Genomic DNA, 20,711 nt, shown 5'->3' on the forward strand with positions numbered 1-20,711 from the left:
GTCAGGATGGTTGAAGGCATAACTTTCCCTATGCTAAGGTGGGATTTCCCTACCTGATCAAAACTAAGGAAAGTCTGAATCAAAAAGTTCAATTCAATCAAAGTCAAAAGAAACTGTGTTTCACTCAAAGTTCTGAGCTTCTTCCAGCGCACAGCGTTCTCAGAGCTCCCCTTCCCCAAGCACAAGAAAGTTCCATGAAAAAGAGTCTTGAGGTTTACCTTTCTCCAGTTCAAGGTAATGTAGTTCAGAACCAATCGTGGGGTTCCCTTCCCCAAGCTTCAAATAACACAATCCAAATAAAAGGTTCCATGTGTTAAAATCGCGACAGAAATTTCTGTTTACACAAAGAATCGTGTCAAAAAGGCTGTGGTTTTGCCGCCGCAATCCATGTAATGGATGCAGGGGACACCCCCCAACCTGCGGACCCATTATACCATTTAAGGGTAGCGGGGACACCCCCGCAATCCCTGCACTCCTTAAATGGTATAATGGGATACACCTTTACCGGGTCAAATCACAGCATGTTTTCTGCGTTTGTTTTTTTTGTGCAGATGACTTTTTTGCTGCAATTTTATTACTGCATACCAAATAAAGGAGGTCTGGTGACTCTGATCCCAAGACCATACATATAAACCTGCCAAGTCTCAGAGTTCCCTTCCCCAAGACTTCAATGTCTCACACATGTTCCTTGCTACTTGCTCCTGTGCACCAAGTCACCTTTGCTTGGTTTCTGTGTTTAGGGTGTGCTCTTGGGCTCCTCAGGTTTCTCTTTAGCCACCTCATCACCCTGCCACAATTTGTTACACACCCCTTTTCAAATGGTAGTCTTGTTGCACTGTATTCCCTTGTTAAGGTTTGCTGTTTGGGTTTCCTTTAGCCTTAAAGGTATTCAGCTTCAAAGTTTAGGTTCATTCATTGTGCAACAATCATTTGGTTTTATTCAATTGCAGTTCATAGTTTAATGCAGTCTTATGCTGCTTAATTAAATCCAGTTTTAAGATTTGAGTTCATTCGTTATGCCACGTGCATTCAGTATTCAAAAGTTTACTGGTTTGCTTCAATGTTAAATTTCCCTTTAGTTCGATATTAAATATGCATTGACGTTTTCTTAATTCACAGTTCACATGCTTTACATGTTTTACTTTCATTCATTTATTTTATTTATTGTTTGCTTGTTAGGCGCTTATACAATAAGAATATACTGTTTCAAAGTGTCCACAGAGCAGGGAGGGTACATTACAACTCAATATTAAGAGCTGAGGGGAAGAGGAAGAGGGACAAACCTATTCTGCCTTGTGAGTATTCAGAACGTGCAAGTGCAGAAAGGAAGTGGGAATAGGGGGTAAGTGCTGGGTAGTCCGGGCTTGAGGGAGAGCCATGGAGGAAGTGCTAGGGAATGTTGAGTGCTAGACGGCCAGAGCCACGGGAGGTGTAAATGTGAGTCCCCAGAGCGGAGGGTGTGCAGATGCAAACCATTCCTTGGTTGAAGACTTTTGATATTGCTCCTTCTAAGGCACGTGCACACTTCAACACGTTAATTGGTTCAAAAGGAAGAATTTGTAACGCTCGGGGACTTTCTCTTTATTCCTTTAACAAGGCACGCGACCACCCGCTACATTGTACAAGTCTCTGTTCTCATTTAACAATAGCAGTTCACTTTACGAGCAGCGCCGTTACAGTAATATTGGCTTTCTCTATCTGGGAAACTCACTAGCTCACTGTGAAGTTTTCCATATCGCGCTGGCTACAAACTCAGAAGCTTCTTCCAGGGGGTCTTTCTCTACCCCTCAGACAATCTCACGCTCTTGCAGCGCCACGGGAGAACTCTGCAAACTCTTTGATTGAATGAAGGATGACCCCCTCATTTGGTCTCCTTCTTTCGACTCTGCCTCGCTGAGCATTTGTTACCACTTCATACTCCCCGAGACCCTCGCTGCTTCAGTCCTCCGTGTGCTTCTCCAGCTGCAGAATGGCTCACCACGGCTCCCATCAGCGTCTTGCCTCTCTCTCACCTTCCTGTCCACACCACTTTTATACACCTGACTTGTGTAAAAGGGTTGCAGGTGTGAGTCTGTTCACTTAATTGCCTGACTATACTTAGGCTTATTAGTAAGACATGCCTGGTCTTGACAATGTTACTCCTCTGAGGCCCTCTCCCTCGTCTCAGTACCAAAGTGGTGTGCATAACTCCTAGTTGCCTCTTCCTCGTCTCAGTACTGTCAAATGTCACGTGTGGAAAAATGAGGGGAGCAGGCTTATAATAGCCTATTAAGTTTGGGGGAGGGTTAGGTTTGTCATCAATGGAAAAAGGGGGGTACCATGTCCCACCCAAGGGTTCCCCACTCCCATTCTTCAAGGCCCCTCGGCCCAGTTGATCCTCCCTCACTTTTCCACCCCCAGGGACAGGATCCAAGAGCGATGGCCTTTCCCGGCCACCTCTGCATAGGATCCAAGGGGAGTAGGAGTGAGAATACCTTCAGGTTTCTCACACCATGCACAGGAGCATTTTCCTGTTGCCCTTTCCTGCAATATATGCCAGTATAAAAAAGCCTTTTGATGCTGGCGGCACCAATATCTGCCAGTATTCCCATATCAGAACATGCTCCAGTTTGCTTTGCGCGTAATGCTAGTAATTATCCTATAAGAAAACATGTTCTGCTGTCCCTGCCAATATATGCCAGTAGCACCACGTAAGAACATACGCCTCCTGGCTTTGCCAGTAAAAATTACATGCCACAATAAGGAAACAATCTGAAGACTGCCTTAACCAATATAGGTCAGTCTAGTCACGTAGGAACACTCATACTGGCTTTACCCTTGATGCCCAGTAAAACCTGCAATGCCATATCACAAAATAAATCCAGAATGATTGTACCACGTCATAACACCTATGTTGGCTTTAATATTAATGTCGATTAAAACATGCAAGGTCACGGTAAGAAAATATATCCAGACTGGCACACCAACATAAGTGAAAGAAGGTTAACTACAAAAGACAAACTTATACAAATATATCAGCATGGTTAGACAGTATATATGAAGTGTGTGCAATTCAGCACTCACCTAGAACTTAGAATTAATGACTTATTGATACTGCAGAAATCACACATGGACACAAGACTATCCCTTTGGTTCCTGTCATCCCAATTCTCACATATATGTTCAATCCTCCTGTAATGTATTCATTTGGTGCTGCCTTTATTTTACACATTTTTTCACAGTTGTACAGATCAAATGCCTCTAGCTCACCCTGTCTGAAAACCTGTTTGTGGATACTGTTGTGAATCTTTACACAAATGTATACTATTAAAAAATTCACAAACACAAAATAATGTTTCACTTTTGTTAAAAACTCTGTTTTTCTCTTTTTTCCTGTTATAGACTAGCTCCATGACATGTTTCAGCCCTTACTTCAACTCTTGGGCTTTCCTCACGGGGCTCCTAGTTGTCAGGGCAACAGTTGGTGCCTCAGATTGGATGAAGTTCCCATAAATAACAATTGATAGCTTGGTTTGTCTTGCTTTCCAAAGTGTTGACCTGTTGTGTCAACGGGTGTCCCAAAATTGTGCCTCAAACTGTTTTTACATGGCCTGCTCTAGCTTCCTGTTTAAAATTATTTCTGACTATGCGTTCTTGTAGTCTGGGGCTCTTAGTTGGATCCCTCTGTATTTTTAAAGGTGGTAATGTTTTTCTTTTTTCTATGTCACAGAAGTAGTATTCATGGCAGCACTGCAGCAGTATATTTTATTGACTGCATCTCTCAGTGCAGGTTCGCTTTTTGATGGCATGAAAAATTACTCCTATGACACAGAATCAAGATAAACAATACCACTCATATTAGTCCAAGAACAACCTGTTTAGGAAGCTGGCCTGAACAATTGATGGCTATTACTATTCATTTCTTGTTGCCATCCAGCAGATCATTGTTTGAGCTTACTCCAAGATGATTTTGGACTACATTCATGTTTATTGAGATAATATATTGTAGCTGTAGTGTCTGTTTGCATCAGTATTGAAGGCATCAGGATTAATGAGAAAAAAAGCTTTGACAGCTAGATGGGCCATCCCTACTTGCAGCATTTTAATATGAAAAGAAACACCTGTCTCTCTGACCATGTTCCCTGATTTGTTTGCTGCCAAGCGGCGTCTGCAGCCATCCATTTATGGATCCATCACCAGGAACTGTTGAGGTAGTTGCTTCTAGGCTAGGGTTCTGCAAAGTAGCTTTTCCCACAGACACCACAATTTCAGATATTGTGTGACTGGCGTTGTCATAGCCAACTTCTTGTCGAGGGGGTTTGTACAATGCAACCCCTAGACCGCAAGAAACATGAGACCATGGAGTCCAGGAGAGATGGCATTTATCTTTCTGAAGGTGGAGGGTTTGTGCTCAAGAAGAGGCATTTTTGTCAGGATAAAGTCTCTCCTTAAAAAGATAACCTTTTCATTGTATTGAGTTTCAGACTGCTGCAATCAAAGGGTTGTTTGCGTTGGACTAATAGGACTTTAACAGGCTCACGTGCCACCCCAACCTGTCAAAGAGCAGAAGTGTAATATTTGAGTCTTGCATTACATTTTCATAAGTATTTGCTTCATCCAGTTAAGGGTAGACAAAGATTTTCTCGGCTTTCCTAAATTGTGTTGCTGACACTGCCATCAGTTTAGAGAACACCCTCTACTTAAACTTCAGACCGAAAGGAAGAACTTTGTGTTGTTAGTGATGTACATTCACTACAAATTTGTGAAATCGCAAATACTACCTGGCTCTGCAGCTGTTAAAGCAACTATGTCTATGGAGCACTGTTAGGGAGAATTCTCTCTTTAGGCTGAATTTCCTAACCTAGTGAGTCCCCCAGCAGCTTTGCTGGATTTCTGGAGTTTGTTTTTTTCCTCCTGCCAAGAGTGAGACTCTTTTTCTCCCACTCTTGGACATGTTTATGGTGTTCCTTTGACTGTTAATGTGTTTTATGAGCTGTGGGGTCCTTTACTCCATACGGTCTCATGTTTTTTTCTTATGTGTGTTACGCAGCACCCTCCGTGCAATAACACAGGGGTGTCATAGTGACCCCCCACCATAGACTCCATACCCTGGGACTGACTACTGTCTCCCAGGGCATGTAAAGTCACCATTGGCTTTACTAGTCCCAAATTATTAACAGAAACCAGTACAAACCATCATATTGTGGACGTACTGGTCGGGGCAATTCGATTGCCCCGGGGTTTGTTAGTCGAGGGGGCAGATCTCCGTCCCCCCTGATCGAGTTTTGGCTGGTGGCAGTGGAAACTACTTTTTATATTCGACCGCGAATATTTTCCTATGGGATTTTCCCGTTGTTCGAGGCTACCAACTTTAATTATTTTATTCTCATAGCCTCGAACATACTGCCGGTTTATTTATTTAATATTAATTCGCCGGTTGGTATTTTTTGCCAGGACTCGATTCTAAAATGGTGTCTGTGTTCTCTTCTGTGACTCCAACCCAAGTCGAGCCCTTTGTTCCACTTTTTGGCAGGCTTCTCCACAGAAGCCTCCAAAAGTGGTGCCACTCTGTCTGGGTACCACATGGTGTGTGGGAGGGGGTTTAGGCACGCTGGACTGAGTTACCTTGGTAACTCAAGTCGCACTCTTGTGTGATTGGCCCAAGTGGTGAGCCGGCCGGCTCACCACTTAGCATGTTTGATTGACAGCTAGGCTGAGTGAATGGGAGTATGCTGCATAAAAGCAGGGCTTTGGGGACTGGAACTTCAGAAGTAGCCACAGGACCTGAGAATCCGACGAGGGAGAAGCTGAGCCGACCTACCACGACAACACCACCGGTGGAGCCCTGCGGAACCGACTCACCACTTCCCGACGACAGAGAAGATCTCCCGGCTGGAGAGGCTTCTTCCCCTGACTGGTGGGCACAACCAGTTTTACCTTCCTTCTTCGCACCCCAGACCGGTTTGTGGTCGAACTGCCCGTGCCAAGCACCCCGGCAGCCAGATAGCCACTCATCACTGAACCGCGAATCAACGGACTGCTCCTTGTACCTGAGAAACTCTGTGGCTGGTTTCTTCCCTGGCCGTGCAACGGACTCCTGTCTTCCTCCCCGACGAGATCCTCTCTTCCCCCGGACGAAGCACCGACTTGCATCCGCTGCCAGGAACAACTGCCCCCGCTGGAGTGTTCTCACCACTTTAAGGTACCGTGTCCGCCAGGCCTCCCTTTCTAAAGATTGCTACAAGGTAATAATAACTCCTTAACCTTCTGGACTGGGCTGGCCGCCTTGACCCTCTAACTGGTCCCTTTCTTTGGTCCAACTCCTTTTTGAACTGTTACAAGACTTTTGTGCACTGCAACCGTGTGACCTTGGACACATTTCGTTTGATCCTCTGAAAGTGGATCTGGCCTATTGAACTCTAACTTCACGGTTTTACTTTGCCTTCCTCTCTTGTTATGTTCTTGTAAAAGTGTTGGGATCTGTTTTCAACTTGTTCTCTGCTTTTCTATCCCTTTTAAAAATGAACTATTAGAGTGCCATCTACGTTAAGTGCTCACCGCTGTCTGAAAATAAGTGGGGCTTTACTTAAGACTTGTCTAATATTCTTTTTAGAGAGTGTATATCTTTTAGTGACCGTGTTTTTGAATTGCTTACTATTGGTGCCTGTGTGTTTTTCTAGATGTGGTTTTTAAATAAATAATTATATCTCTTTTACACCAAGCCCTGGTCAGTGTTTACTTGTTCTATTGTGTTCTCTTGACCTATTGTGAATGCTCTGTATACTGCCTAACTCTTCTTGAGGGAAGTCTGACTGCTCAGCCACAGCTACCAAGTGAATCTGTGTGGTACAGACTGCTATCAAGTGGGTTTACTGCCAAACACCTGTAGTCTTTAATCTTTTGCAGTGGTCCCAGAGGGAACTGCACAGGTTTCTGCCTAACAAGCACATCCAGTAGTTTTGAGTAAAGCGTTAGAAAATCTGATGTACAGGGAGCATCCTCACATTCGCCAATTTCATCCCTTTTTTTGCCTTCCTTCAGATACAAGGCAGGCCTAATCAAGGTTGAGACTTTTTTTCTACAAGGAAGTAACAGAACTAAATGCTACTGTGCTGTTGTCATTTGGGAACCTTCTCTATGCACCTTTATGTAACACAATACAAGCTCCATTGACCAGCCAATACTGATGTCTAGGGATTTCCCTTTTCCTTGGATGAATGCTTGGGGGGAGAGGGGCATATGAATATTGGGCACCCATTTGTTTTTTGTGATGTACTGCCATTCAGGAAAGTTGGCAGTTACTCCCCCAGGCTCCCCATAGCCAGAGTACTCCGAGGTAGGGAAAGCACTAGGTAGTCATAGCGTTAGTGTGGATGTAGATTTCCCACCTCCATTTTATTGCAGGAAATCGGCCCTTTGCTCTATTGCTGCTTCTAACTTGCCTGCCCTCTCTAAAAGAAGCATGGCTTATGTGGTGGATGAAAGGAAAGTGTATATCCTGTCTTTTTGTGTTCAGGTCTGTAAGGAAGGCATGGTATCAAAGTAAGACAGACACAAGTGATCACAGTTCAAGCGTGTTTATTTAAGTGTAAAAGTGTTGAGATGAACGCCTAAGCTAAACCCAATGGGAGCAAGCTACGGCCATCAAATAATAATACAGTCCTAGTGGCATCTAGTCGGATAAAAAGGCCTATTCTAAAAAAAAAAGATTGCCAATCCTTACTGCTATGTTACAAAAAGACAGTGGGATAATTTTCACAAGAAAAGAAAGAAGTGTTCACAAAACGATAAATCAGGATGTTATGTTTGGGGTCTCCCTTCCCCACGTTTTCTAGCACAAAACAAGGCGGGACTCCTGAGGACAGCACACTCCTGGGCTTCTTCAGCACATGGTTACAGTTCCATTTCCAGTATCAGGGTGTTCTGTGCCCAAGTCCCTTCTTATGCAAAGTCTCTTGCTTCAGAGGGCCTAATTTGCCAAAACAACAAAACAAAAGTTCCTTTGGGTAATCTTTACGTGGGGTCAATACCTGTTGCCCTTGGATCCCACCTCAGCTGGGTTCTGATCCTTCTCTCAATCACTAGTCTTCCTCAGTCAGGCTCAGACCAACCAGAGCGATTGCCGATTTAAACAGGGACTCCTGTCTCACTGGGTCACTCTGTTAGACGACGGCAAGTGCAGGCTTTTTACCATCGGAGTTCGCACAGCATTCCCCTCAGCCGGGCGCAAATGCCAATTTGTAACAACAAAAACTTCTGCAACCTGTGAAGGACTTTCGATTGTACAAAAGATTTGACTTGACCTTTGTATGACCACCTTAACACCTTATAGCACAGCCTTCCCAATAGCCTCTTAGTATTCGTAGTTTCTTTACTCACAATGTTCAACACAGTCTCTTTGATCAGGAGAGGGGTACCAGTCAGAGACCTTTCGACTGAGCGCCCACATGGTGCCACACTACTAACTCTGGTACCAAGTTTGTTCACAAAAGACCTCTTGTCTATTTATCTTATTAATGTTGCCACTGCAACCTTGAGCCTAACACAGTCCGGTTGACTATCAGGTTCTTCCGACTCACCTGCTGTGCTGAACTCATTGGAAGTTCCTTTGCCGCTGGAGTCAAGGACGGTAGCACAATGGCAACCATGTCTCCCTGTCCTGGCTATCAGTGCGGGAGGGTGCCATGTACCACTGATATCCATTACACCATTCCACATCTGCGATTCCCAGTCTAATGTTTCTTTCATCCAAGGCTTTGCGGGTCTGGGTTGAAAAGGGCAGGGGCAACTCCCTCCTTGACGTCCTTTCAGGTCTCGCTGCCTTTCTCCTCCGTTTGAACTGCCGTCCGGGAATGGGTGCTTCCTCCTTGCTCGGAGTGTGCTCTGCCTTTTATCCCAATGGGGAGGGGAAAGGGCAGTCAGGTGTCAGTAATTGCCTGACTCTTGTGTTGGTACATGTCAGGTAAACAGCTCGGGTATTAGTCCGTTGTGTCGTCCACTCTGTGAGAACGTGTTTGTGTCGGAAGGGGCCAGGAGGGGTTGAGTTTCTGAGTATCCTATCAGGCAGGATGGGGAGAAGGTGTCATAAAGAAGGGGATACCGCGTCTCACCCTTCAGTGTCCCACTTACACTCCCTGAAGGCCCCTCATCCAGGTGATCCTCCCCCACTGGTCCACCCCCAGTAACTGCATCCAATAGCGATGGTCGTGTCCTGGCCACCTGCATGACAGATCTCTGGGAACTAGCGGGTGACACACCTTCAGGTTTCTCACAGTTCCCAATCTTTTTATAGGTTTGACTTTGATCTTCTGCATTGCTTCTTCTATGTGAATGTCAAACAACTATGTTTCTATAAAGAGAACGCTTTGTATTTTTGTGTAGTGATCAGTTGGAACACGATCTGTGCATACAGCATGTACCTCTTTCCAAGATTTCTTTCCTTCACAAGATATACTCTTATCAAGTAATGTTTACCCTGGTTGTCCTGGGAACAGGTCAGAAACAAGGTTTCTGGGGGAAATAGCAAAAGTCTTAAGAGTACAACATTCCACTTTAACTCTTTTTTTCAAGTAAGTAATGCCTGAGAAAGTGTCCGGACATCCTGACTTTACAGTCTGTAAAAAAAACTGAGCTCAAGAACCAGAGTTGTTTTTCATTTCACATTGCAGTATGTCTAGCTGTTTTTTTCATTGTTTTCAAGTTGAAGAAAATAAATTATTTAAAAACAGCACTTGTGACTATTTTGTTCAACGTTGCGGCAGGCCCCCCGCAAAGGCCGCCCCCCCTGCACAAGATCTTTCACCTCACCTTTACCCTGTCTACTTCACAGGTCACCCACTCACCCCTGCTGCACGGCCCCACTGCTTCCCTCCCGCAACCCCACCACTCCCTCCCGTAGCCCCACCACTCCCTTTTACCAGCCACCACACCCACTTCTGGCTTCCCTCAAGATAGCGTCTCCTAAAAACAGACGTACACCAGGTCATGCAATAAGACTTAGCCTAATATACATCTGTTTTTTGGGGAGGTGGTCTAGAGACCACAATCTGAATTTTTGTGGTTAATTTGAATTTATTTTGGTAAAAAAATTCTAGAATGAATCACATAGATCTTTTGTTCATTTTAGTTGTCTATACATGAAAAAATAGTTTTCACTCCAGTTCATTGTTCTGAGAAGTTATATGTAGTTGCAGAGAGTCATTGTTTAGGGGAAAGAAAGGAAGATCCCATGATGGATAACTTAAGCATACTGCAGAAAAATGCAGGACACCGCCATACTTGGGCATATATCAATGTGATCTGACAGTTTTAACTGTATCTGGTTTTGCCCCCAAAGGAAGTGAGAGGAGGTGCACTGAACATTGTGTTACTCCTAGAGTGAAGCAGAACATATGTTGCATTACATCTTGATCCCAGACACACGACAATTCATAACAAACCCATAGGGGGTGCGCTTGCATATGCCCATGGCTTCATGCAATATACCCTAAAACCATTAATTTGGAGGTAAACAGGCCACATGTTATTACATAAACATTTTAAAACTTGATGGGAGACCCCCACCTGATTGCTAAATTATTTTCAATTAAATCAACATAACCATTTCCCCAGCAGCCCCTTCTGATACACTTATAACCTTTTGGCCTAGCTTTCTGAGCTGTTCTGGGGGAATTCAAAAGTCAAATGTCAAGTGGACAGTCAAAGACCTAAGCCTGGGATCTGCCTTCCTCCATGATAGGCAACCCGAAGAGCCAGCCAACCATCCACGCCTGCTTGTTGGCCTATTGGATAGGAAATGACCCCTCACCCACAGCCCGGGTAGCACAACATAGTTCATATAGTAAGTTCAAAATTGGTCATGGGCCTAACATCTCTGTATACATTGTGTAGGTCCCCATCAACAGCGCTGCATGGGTGGTGGGCTACTGGCCAACAGCCGTCTCTCCAATGCTAGAGTAAAGGCACATGTGACTACCACCCAGTAAATCATGAATGAACGCATCCATCCCTTAATCTGAAAGATGCATACCATCACTGGGAAAAAAGACTGGGGAGGCGATCCTTAACAGTCCATGTCTAAAATTGAGCAACCTCCCGAATGAATGAACCTGGATAGCTCAATGTTCGTTTTTTTCACTCAAGTGTTCATTGCCGCGGGGTGGATCCCAAAGCCCCAATAGTGCCTAGGAATCATCTCAGACCACACTATTGTAGTGTCCTTAAAGCAATGTACCAAAAATGAGCACTAATTTCAAAGGAATTCTCCAACGCGACACCTACCCCAATGTGCCACGTCAACGCCACACATGTGTAGCACTAAAACATCTGGGAGTGGAAACTGGCCTTTTTTTTAACTGTGTCCAACAAAATACTCTGCAGATGCAGAGCACCAGCTCCCAAACAGTAACACGAAAACCTGTTGTATATGCATCTCTCCCGCCAAACTGGGTCGTTAAGCCTTGCCACTGTTCCTGATGCCTGCATACCCACATAATTCTTCGTATGGGCCCAACTCTTGGAAGAAAAAACAGAGAAGTTAAGGTATCGCATACTTAATGAAGCAAAGTAAATATGTCCTGACATACTGCTGGTAACATTCAGACTTCCAACGGCCTATTTGTTGTAAAGTGCCCCACCCCTGCCGCCAATGTGGCGGCCCCTCAGCAGAAAGAATGAGAAGTGAAACCGGAGGTAACAAGGCGTCCAACATGCTTTCTGCAACACCCTTTGAAATTGTTTTAACGGGTCCTCTCCCGAATGCACTAGTAGGCTAAGATGAAGGACACCAGTCTCATTATCAAATAAGGTTTTAGCAGATGAGTCGGGCACCATGTCTGGGATGGGGCTGCAAAAAAGGTGTCACCCAAGCACCTCTTCCCAACTGGTCAGTCTTTGACCTAGGAAGATACAACTTCACCTGGTCCAGGATAAGTGTCTGAGAATTTGAACCCCAGCGATACATCTCCTCTAGCGGATGCAACTAGTTCACTTGCTCTAAAAGACCCCAAGAAGGCCAGACTATTCTTCGACCCATGAAGCAGCATTATTCTCAGCAGCATACAGACTCACGGGAGAACCCCCAACACTCTCTGGAGAAGAGCCAGATTTATAGGACAGCAGGAATCCGGGGGCACTGGTGCCAACCTTGCCCATCCCTGGAATGCCTTCTTTGGTATGAGATTGGAATTCAAATCCTCCCACCCTGCAATCTGGAGAAGAAAGAAATGGCAGACACTTGCTTTCTGCAAAATGCTAATGAACGGCCCTGGTCCTTTAGTGTTTGCAAATAAATTGCCACATTATAGCAATTGAAAACATCCAAGAGCCTGTATTCCTTGTAGAAACAATAATAAGCACAGAATGCTGCATCGTAATCCTTTTTTGTCTTCTGGTTCAGGGGTCAACGAGGGGACAGGCACCAAGGCAACCGTCTTTTAAAGGGTGGCCACCGGTTCACAGATCAGAACCCACTCAATCTCGCACCCTCTCTTGTGCCCCTCCCCCAGAAGCATTCCATTGGGCAAAAAGACACATCCCACCCCCCAATCACCAGCAGCTGCCATGGCCCACGAGAAACTCCCTAATGGCTCCTGCTCATGTGGGGCGTTGGCAGCGCCACCAAGAGAAACACAGGACAGTGTCATAGTTACCACTGGAGCAACTTCATGGATTCATAGTACATCCACAGAGAGGGGACAGGCCAGTAGTAACCCAAGCAAGAGATAGGGCAGCTCATCAGGAAACCGCCATATGAAAATACAGGCATGCGGACAAGCCCATTTAGAGACAGTGAACACCCTCAACATACAGTGTTAAGCCAGAACGATATTGGAGATCCTTTAATGCACTCTTTCTTCACTCTTTGCAGGGCAACTCACTGGAAGCAAGCCCTTTTCATGTTTGATGAACCAGTGGAGGTGCACGTAGGTGACATTGTGAGTGGCTCAATCCTAATACAGAGAAACCCTCTGTGGCGGCGTCACATGCGAGTCACTCTGAACTGCACAATCACAGGAGGAGGACAGACCGAACCCATGAGAGTAAGTGCATGTTGATACTCACCAATTAGTGCAAATGACCAACTTGAGCAGGGCGTTTACCTAATTCTATGTCAGGGCATGGAAACGAATATTATGCTTTCACTGTTTACTTCAGCTTGCAGCAGAAAAGTAAAACAATTTCCCATAAAACCTGGGAGTATTGGTAGTTCTTGAAACAACTGTGGTGAAAACCACATGATACACTAGTCCATTTCAGCAGCCACTTTCTTTGATGACCTCACCTCCTGTCCTCCGTTGCTGCTCTTTCAGCAGGTAAGTCACCTTTTTCTTGCTCTCTATATTTCTCTACTGGTAATGTTACGTAGATTTTCTTTGTGTAGGCCTTTTCATGATCTTTCTATACAACCTATCTTTGTGCCCTGAAGCATTCGATTCGTTATCATTTAAGTGTGATTATAGTATAAGAGGTGTTCTTACAACAGTAATAATCACCTTCTAAATATGTTCACAGGTTGCCAGATTAAGATGGTTAGTGTTGTGACTGAAGCATGCTGTGTGTGTGTCCAATAAAAGAGGCAAGCAGCTTTCCGCTCGCCAGTTACTGCAGCGCTACTGGTGTCTATGCCCGCGTTTTTGTTGTGCACGATTCATTAGGGCCTGGCCTCCCAGTCCCCAGAGGGCTATAACTTCTGGCGACAAGGGGTTTTGAGGAACTCAAGTGTGAGTTGGCCTCCCCGACACACATACCCTTGCCTGGCTCCCTGTGATGGAGCTACCGGCGGCAGGAGTGCCCTGCGACTCGCAGCTGGTCCTCCACCACGTCAGAGGCGTCTCCATGTGGAGATTCCCACTTTTGGATGGATTGAGGAGCATGTAGCGATCAAAGAGGAGACGTCCACCTGCCTGCGCTCCCGCCTGGCTGATCCCCTCGGCGGTGGAGCGTGAGGCTGAGCGCGGGCAGTGAAGGTGGGACGCCGGCAGAAGGCTGGCGAATCGGGAGGTTAGTTCCCACCGCTCCCGCCTCTGCAAACTTCTCAGCGGTGGAGCGCGGGGTGAAAAAAGAAAAGGCAATCAGGGTCTGACAGCCGAATGGAGCAAAGTCGGCAGTGGCTCCCAGAGGGGAGAGCATGTCGGTGAAGGTGCGCACACAGCTTCGAGGTACTGCCAGCAAGGGGGCCCCACAAGACCCAACAGTCCCGGCCGCGGCTCTCCAAGTGAGAGAGCTTGTGTGGCAGAGGAAGGAAGCTCTAGGCAGAAGGCCACAGAAGTCAGTGAGAGGGGAGCCGCCTCCACCACTGCAACACTAACAAAAAGCCTATCTACCCAGCACAGGGGCTCGGCAAACTATCGAGGGAAGAGCCTGGGGCAATCTTTCAGCACAAAGAGCGCCCATGCACCAGTGCCCATCGGTGGGGCATCTTACAAACACAGTGACCTCTTTTGCTGTGGCCCACAGAAGGGTGCTTGTGCGGTAGGGGGCGAGAGTGCTGGAAGGGGTGCGCCTGCACATTAAGAACATCAGCAGAGGCCCATCATGATGCAGGTCTCCATGCTTGGCAGTGGTGGCAGAGGCAATAAGGGATGGACTCACACCACCAGGACGCTCCAACTTCCTAACACTAAGCCCAAGGGGGACTGTACTGTCCACAGCCACGTTGTTCCACAGCCACCTGGTGCCAGAGTTTGCCATGAGGGCAAACCCTGCGACCCTAGAACTAACCTGGACACATTGGCTTGAGCGGCTAGACATGTTCTTCGAAGTAGCTGAAATAGATGACGATGCCAAAAGGAAGACACTCCTACTATTCTACGCCGGGAGTGAGGTCCATAAATTGTACAGGGTGTTGCCACCAGGTGATGGGTCGTATCAAGCAGTGGGGAGGGCTGAGTCCATCAACGCATTCTACACCCGGCTATGCAAGCTAGCAGCGACCTGTGTGTCTGTTGATGAAGAGGGAGCGCTGAGGGGCCAAACCATTCAAAAATGTTGGTCCAACAAATTGCGCACCCAGGTCCTGAAGGAACCAGAAATACCCCTGATGCGCATCCTTGAACTCGCAAGAGCCCAAGAACTGGCCGAGGCGTGGTCGACCCAGATGGAGGTGGCAATGAAAGGGGCGCAAGTGGAGGAGGTGGACGCTGTCAGAGCACAGAGCAAGAAGGCCACTCCAGGGACAGGGGCGGGACCCACACCAAGAAAAAACAAGGACGAGGTTCCCCAGAGACTGTGCAAGTTCTGCAGAGGGGGTCTGCCGCATGCAGGGCCATGACCAGTGGTTGGGCGGCAGTGTGGATGGTGCCACAAGGTAGGACACTACTCCAAGTTCTGCAGGAACATTGGGGCCAGCGAGCCGGAGCCATGGAGAAACAGGCAGGCCAAGGCAGCCATGGCACTTCTCGTGGAGGAAGCCAACAGGCAGGAGGACGACATAAGAGATCATGGAAACAAGGACGAAGTGGTAGCCTCGCTTTAGTGGGACTATGATACCGAAGACGTGTTCTTCCTGGCAGTGCAGGAGCACAGATCTTCGACAAGCGACCTAGAGCAGGAGCCGTGATCACCAGCAAACGACTTAGAACAGGAACTGAGAACACCGGGCAGCAGTGCGGAAAAGGCAGAAGAAGAAGGCCCACAGGGCTCATGCCCGCCAGCGCATGAGTGCGAGTGGCCAGGGCTAGATATGTAGGCGAACTCCAGACCTGAGTTATGCTGTTATTAATAACGTTTATGTTCATGTTCTGGCCCTTGGCATGGGATGTTGTGACTTAAGCCACCTGATATGGTTTAGTGACCACAGCACGTTGTGTGTTCAGATGGCTGTAGTCACGTGTGTTTGTCCAATAAAAGGGGCAAGCGGCTTACCGCTCGCCAGTTACTGCCACGCTACTGGTGTCTCTGCCTGCATTATTGGTGTGCATGATTGAGTAGGGTCTGGCCTCCCCAGAGCCCTATAACTTCGGTGAATTCTTGGTACTCGTCGTGCTTTTGCCTCCTGTGATTGCTGTATTTTGAATGATCAATCCTGCTACTGCTGGCTTCAGAGCAGGAATGTATGTTCTTGTGAGAACTGCGCATTTGTTAGTGTTTCCTCCAGCTGTGAGTTGGATGTACTGGTAACTATTTTTGTGTTGCAGAATTCAGAGCTGCTATTTGTGTCCATAGGTGTGGAACGTTACTGGTGTCTGTGGAACTTGTACTGCCATTGCATAGATCACCTCCTCCCCCCCACGTTCAGGGCACATTCTGCTTGCTAGTTCAGGCATTCAGGGCACCTCTCAACGTCGACATGTCCAGCTCAGATTATTCTGATAGAGGGGTGGGGGGGAGGTTGATGACTACACCTATGCTAAATGGAGGAATATTTTCCCTGACGGATTAGTCAGCAGTATCGTGACACCGGACAGCTGAATAGCTTCAAGCGAGTCCTGGGGAGTTCAGTTAACAGAACGATACACCACCCAATGGCGGAAGGTTTCGAACATGTACATCAAGGAATATTGTTGCAGCTCGCCTACAGGTTCCAGTAGGACCCATCCTCCTCTCGATTACACGCTGTTGAGGGATGATAAAATGTTGCCTGGCGGTTACCTACAGGCGGTTACCTACAGGGGAGCACAACAGCAGCCCAAAAGAACACAACTGCAACCCAGAAGAAGCCGGTTTCTTCTACTCCCACTCTTGCCTCTCTGCCCACGGGTTCCAGTAAAATGCATGAGGTCTCCATCCATTGGGGCCCAATCCACTTTTAAAATACTCAAAGCAGCATTCACAATGAAGTGGGCAGTGCCAGTTCTCAGACTCTCAGTCCAGGAGGTGGTAACCTCAGGGGCTATGCTTGATTCAGGGCCAGCCCTCACACCAGCGTCTCTGAATATTGATAATGATCTTTTGCCTATGGAAGGAGCACAACTTAGTTGAAGACAACATGGCACATAGTCTGACCTTTTTCTATCTGGACTGAATTCAGCATTCCCATTAATAAGAATGGAGACTCCACCTGCCTCCCCTCCGACAGGAGGACTATATGGCTTAAAGCTGCTTGTTAGAGATCAGGACGAAGATGAGGTGGATAACTGTTGAACACACCCGATGTGGCATTCGTTTCTATGGGGCGGATGGATCTGAAAAAGGGTTCAAACGGCACATGTCTGTCCAGCTAGGCAAGCTATTGAAACTCTCAGGTGAAGATTGTCCAAAAGGGCAACTGACGCAGGTGTGTCCCCTTAGTCTCTCAGGTGCTCACTAACTAGGCCCAGAGGACAGTCTTTATGCTTGGCAATGCAAACTGTGCCATTTCTGAAGATTGTTGCAAGGCTTCCTGCTGAAGATGGATGGCAAGCTTGGTGTGCTAGCTCTCGGTAGGCCGATGCATTAGAAGAGGGTGTCATTTTTGGGGAACAGTCCACCAGAGAATTGTCCAAGTTTGTAAATCTTTGCACAGCCTTGGAAAATCTGCAAGTTTCCATGAAGAGGGTTTTTTGTGAGGGACTGATGTGCATTTGGCCACGTTTAGGGTAGAGCTCATAGGTCCCAAAGAAACAGAGGTGCATTGCAGTAAGCTGATAGCCAACACCAGGACTACTTCCCCACCAGAGGTCACAGTGGTAACGGCCATCGTGTGTGGCACTCCAGGCAGCCTGTCATTTCCACTTGTGAGAATTCTTGCACACCTCCCACCTCCACTGGCTGGGTGTACAGCTATCTTTGTGCACAGTTGGGAGTGGATAACAGATGATGGCTGGGTTCCCTCTGCTGACCCTTCTATCCCGGCAACTGGCCAATTCTACTGCAGCCTCTTCCTCTACTGCACCCACCCAGGCCCTTTGCTCGGCCCTGGCTGCTCATTTCACTGCCAAAACACAGGACATCCTGTCCTCTCTCTCCTCCGCACTTTTGCCTGCACCCTCATCTCTTGGGCCCCCCTCAGTCATCCCCCTTCTATCCTCCCTCTTCCCTGTCACACCTGAGCAGGTCTCTAGACAAGTCCGGTCCATGAAAGCCTCCTCCAAACAGGTTGACACATGCCCTCCTAAAACGATCAAGGACAACATTGATTCTCTTGCTCCAACCTTGGCCAACCTCTGCAACCTCTCCTTCGCCACTTGAGTTTTCCTCTCTCTCTTCTCTCAAGCACTCTCTTGGGCACCCTCTGCTAAAAATAAAACTCTGTTGACCCTTCTATCCCGGCAAACTACCGCCCGATCTTTAGCACTCCTTAACTGGGTAAACTCCTGGAGAAATTAGCTATCTCTCAGCTTACCATCCACAATGAATCTATTGGTGGTCTCCATGACCTTCATTCTGGCTTTAGAGCATCCAGAGGCACGTAAACTGCTCTTCTGAATACCTGTGAAGACCTGCTCTCAAATCTTGACTCTAACTCTCCTTCTGTGCTCATTCTTCTCGATCTCGATTCTGCCTTTGACACGGTAAACCACAACATCCTGATCTCCCGTCTCCGTGATACCCTGGGTATCACAGATCTGGCTCTGGTGCTGCTTGCTCTTTCCTCTCTGACCGTCCTTCACAGGTGGAACTTGGGTGCTTTCTCTCCTCTATCACTCTCTCTACTTGTGGCGTCCCCCAGGAATCTAAGATATCCCCTTGGTTCTTCAATGTCTACATGGCCCCTCTGGCCCACAGGATCTCTACCTTCACTTCTAACTTTCAGTGTTATGCGGATGACACGCATCTCTCCTTCAGGCCACCGTCTGCCTCTTCCTGCTCCTCACTCATTCCTAACTGTCCGCCATTCAGTCTTGGTGTGCTGCTAACAATTTCTGCGTTAATGCCACCAAGACAGAGATCGTCCTCATTGGGACCCCTGCCCCCGCTTTCCCAATTTCTCACTGGCCGGCCTTCTTTGGCCCTGCGCCCCCACCTGCTAGTGAGGCAAAAAACCTGGGGGTCATTTTCGACTCCAGTCTCTCCTTCTCTTCTCAGATCTCAGACATCTCCAAAAAGTCCCACTACCAGCTGCACCTTCTCTGAGGTATTCTACCTTTTCTCACCTTCCCCCAAAGGCTCAGTGTCTCCAGAGCCCTTGTTCTTTCTAGGCTGCACTACTGCAACAGCCTCTTTCTCAATCTTCCTACTTCTACTCTCTGTCCGCTACAACTGATCCAGAACAGAACCGCAAGACTTATCCTTGGCCTCAAGCCCAGGGACTGTATATCTCTGGTGCTGAAATCCCTCCACTGGCTACCTGTGGCTGCTAGGATCAAGTTCCAGACCTTTCCATAGTCCATAAGGCTTTCTGGGGCCGGGTCCCGCACTATCTATAAACACTGGCGGGGGAGCCTGGGACCTGTGAGGCTCTGGAGGCGAGCCAGGCGACCAGTCAGCAAAAGCTGAACAGAGTTAGAGGAGAGATGGATGAGTGGGCGGAGAGAAAGAGAGAGGAGGTTAGCAGGGGAGAGGGAGAGGGAGAGAGAAAGAGGAAGAGAAGACAAAGGTCTTGAGGAGAAGCACCGGCTGAAGGCGGAGAGTGGCAGGGAGGCTGTTCGAGAAGGCCCTGCCTTATATAGAGCTTTGGCCCCAACTTTCAGCCTGTCTAGTGTAAGGAAACTTGGATGTGGTTGCTTAGTGAGGGTTTAGCTGTATGGCTCCACCCTGGAGAATGGCTTACAGCCCTGATGTGGGAGTTAGGATTGACTCATCCCTCCCCTGAGGCCTTCCTCTCTCTGCCTGACACACCCTGACCCTGCCATCCCACTTATCGCTGGGGTAAGGGAACTCTTTTGTGTCTGTTCAGGCAACTGAATTACGGATTGGCTGGTGAACACGAAGGATGACTTTCAGTTCTGATGTGGAGCTTCAGACTGGCTACTGCCTGTCCTCTCTGGCTACCACACCCTGATCCTGCTGTTTAAGTGGACTCCCATAGCTTATCTGTTCTTAGCTTTATGAAAGTGGATGCCATGTCCATCCCACCATCAGGGTCAGGCATGGGACATTGTCACAATTCACAGAAAGGGCACAGTCAATACAGTTATAAACTTGAGAGATAAGAATTGTTGGCTCATGTGTCACCACTTAAGGGGTGTTGCCTTTATTGTAAGAGATTCTCTAAATGTGCATGTCCTTAAATCTAACCAGATGGACAATTGTGAGCACACCTTGGTTAAGTAAAATGTTGACAACAATACTACTGTCTGCATTCTGGCTACATATACACCTCAATGGGGAGCCCCTTTCTTTGAGGAACAATTCTTAACCTTGTTAGGGGACTTTCTCAAGTCCACCACCTACATGATCGTTCTTGGTGATTTTAAACTCTGGGTGCATAATAATACCGACCAGGATGCTATGACACTTCTATCTTCTCTCCAGGCTATGGGGTTTACCCAGCATGTTGATCATACCACTGATAGAGAAGGTAATATTCTTGAATGTGTTAAACCATAATCTCTTGGTTTCCTCTCTTGTTATTACCCCGTGTCCATGGATCCATGGATGGATCACTATTTGATCTTTAGTCCTCCCACTCCCTGCAATCCACAGTAAAGCTAATATTTAACCAAGATTAGAAGTAAGGGTAGGAAACCTTAGAAAAGCCACTCCTGAGGCATTTGCTAAGCTTGTAGAGCCTATGCTTGTAAATAGGGTTCTATCTATTGACAAAAATGTCTTAGCCCATTAATTCAATGACATTACCTACTCTGTCATCAATATTCTGGTTCCTGTTCAAGTCAAGAATGTTAAGAGTGAAGTTATATGAAGTTATATGT

The 20,711-nt window shown here is 47.1% G+C and overlaps 1 protein-coding gene across 3 annotated transcripts in view; it reads left to right on the plus strand.

Moving 5' to 3' along the window:
* Nucleotides 1-20,711, plus strand: part of PRMT2 (protein arginine methyltransferase 2) — a 921,423-nt gene that overhangs the window by 886,253 nt on the left and 14,459 nt on the right. For all 3 annotated transcript variants that reach the window (XM_069616030.1, XM_069616031.1, XM_069616029.1), the window contains one exon: nucleotides 12,848-13,019. In XM_069616030.1, coding sequence (XP_069472131.1) covers nucleotides 12,848-13,019 — 172 coding nt within the window. The remainder of the gene's footprint in view (nucleotides 1-12,847; nucleotides 13,020-20,711) is intronic.

The sequence above is a fragment of the Ambystoma mexicanum genome, chromosome 9, assembly GCF_040938575.1.
Source record: "Ambystoma mexicanum isolate Mex_15411 chromosome 9, UKY_AmexF1_1, whole genome shotgun sequence".
NCBI lineage: Eukaryota > Metazoa > Chordata > Amphibia > Caudata > Ambystomatidae > Ambystoma > Ambystoma mexicanum.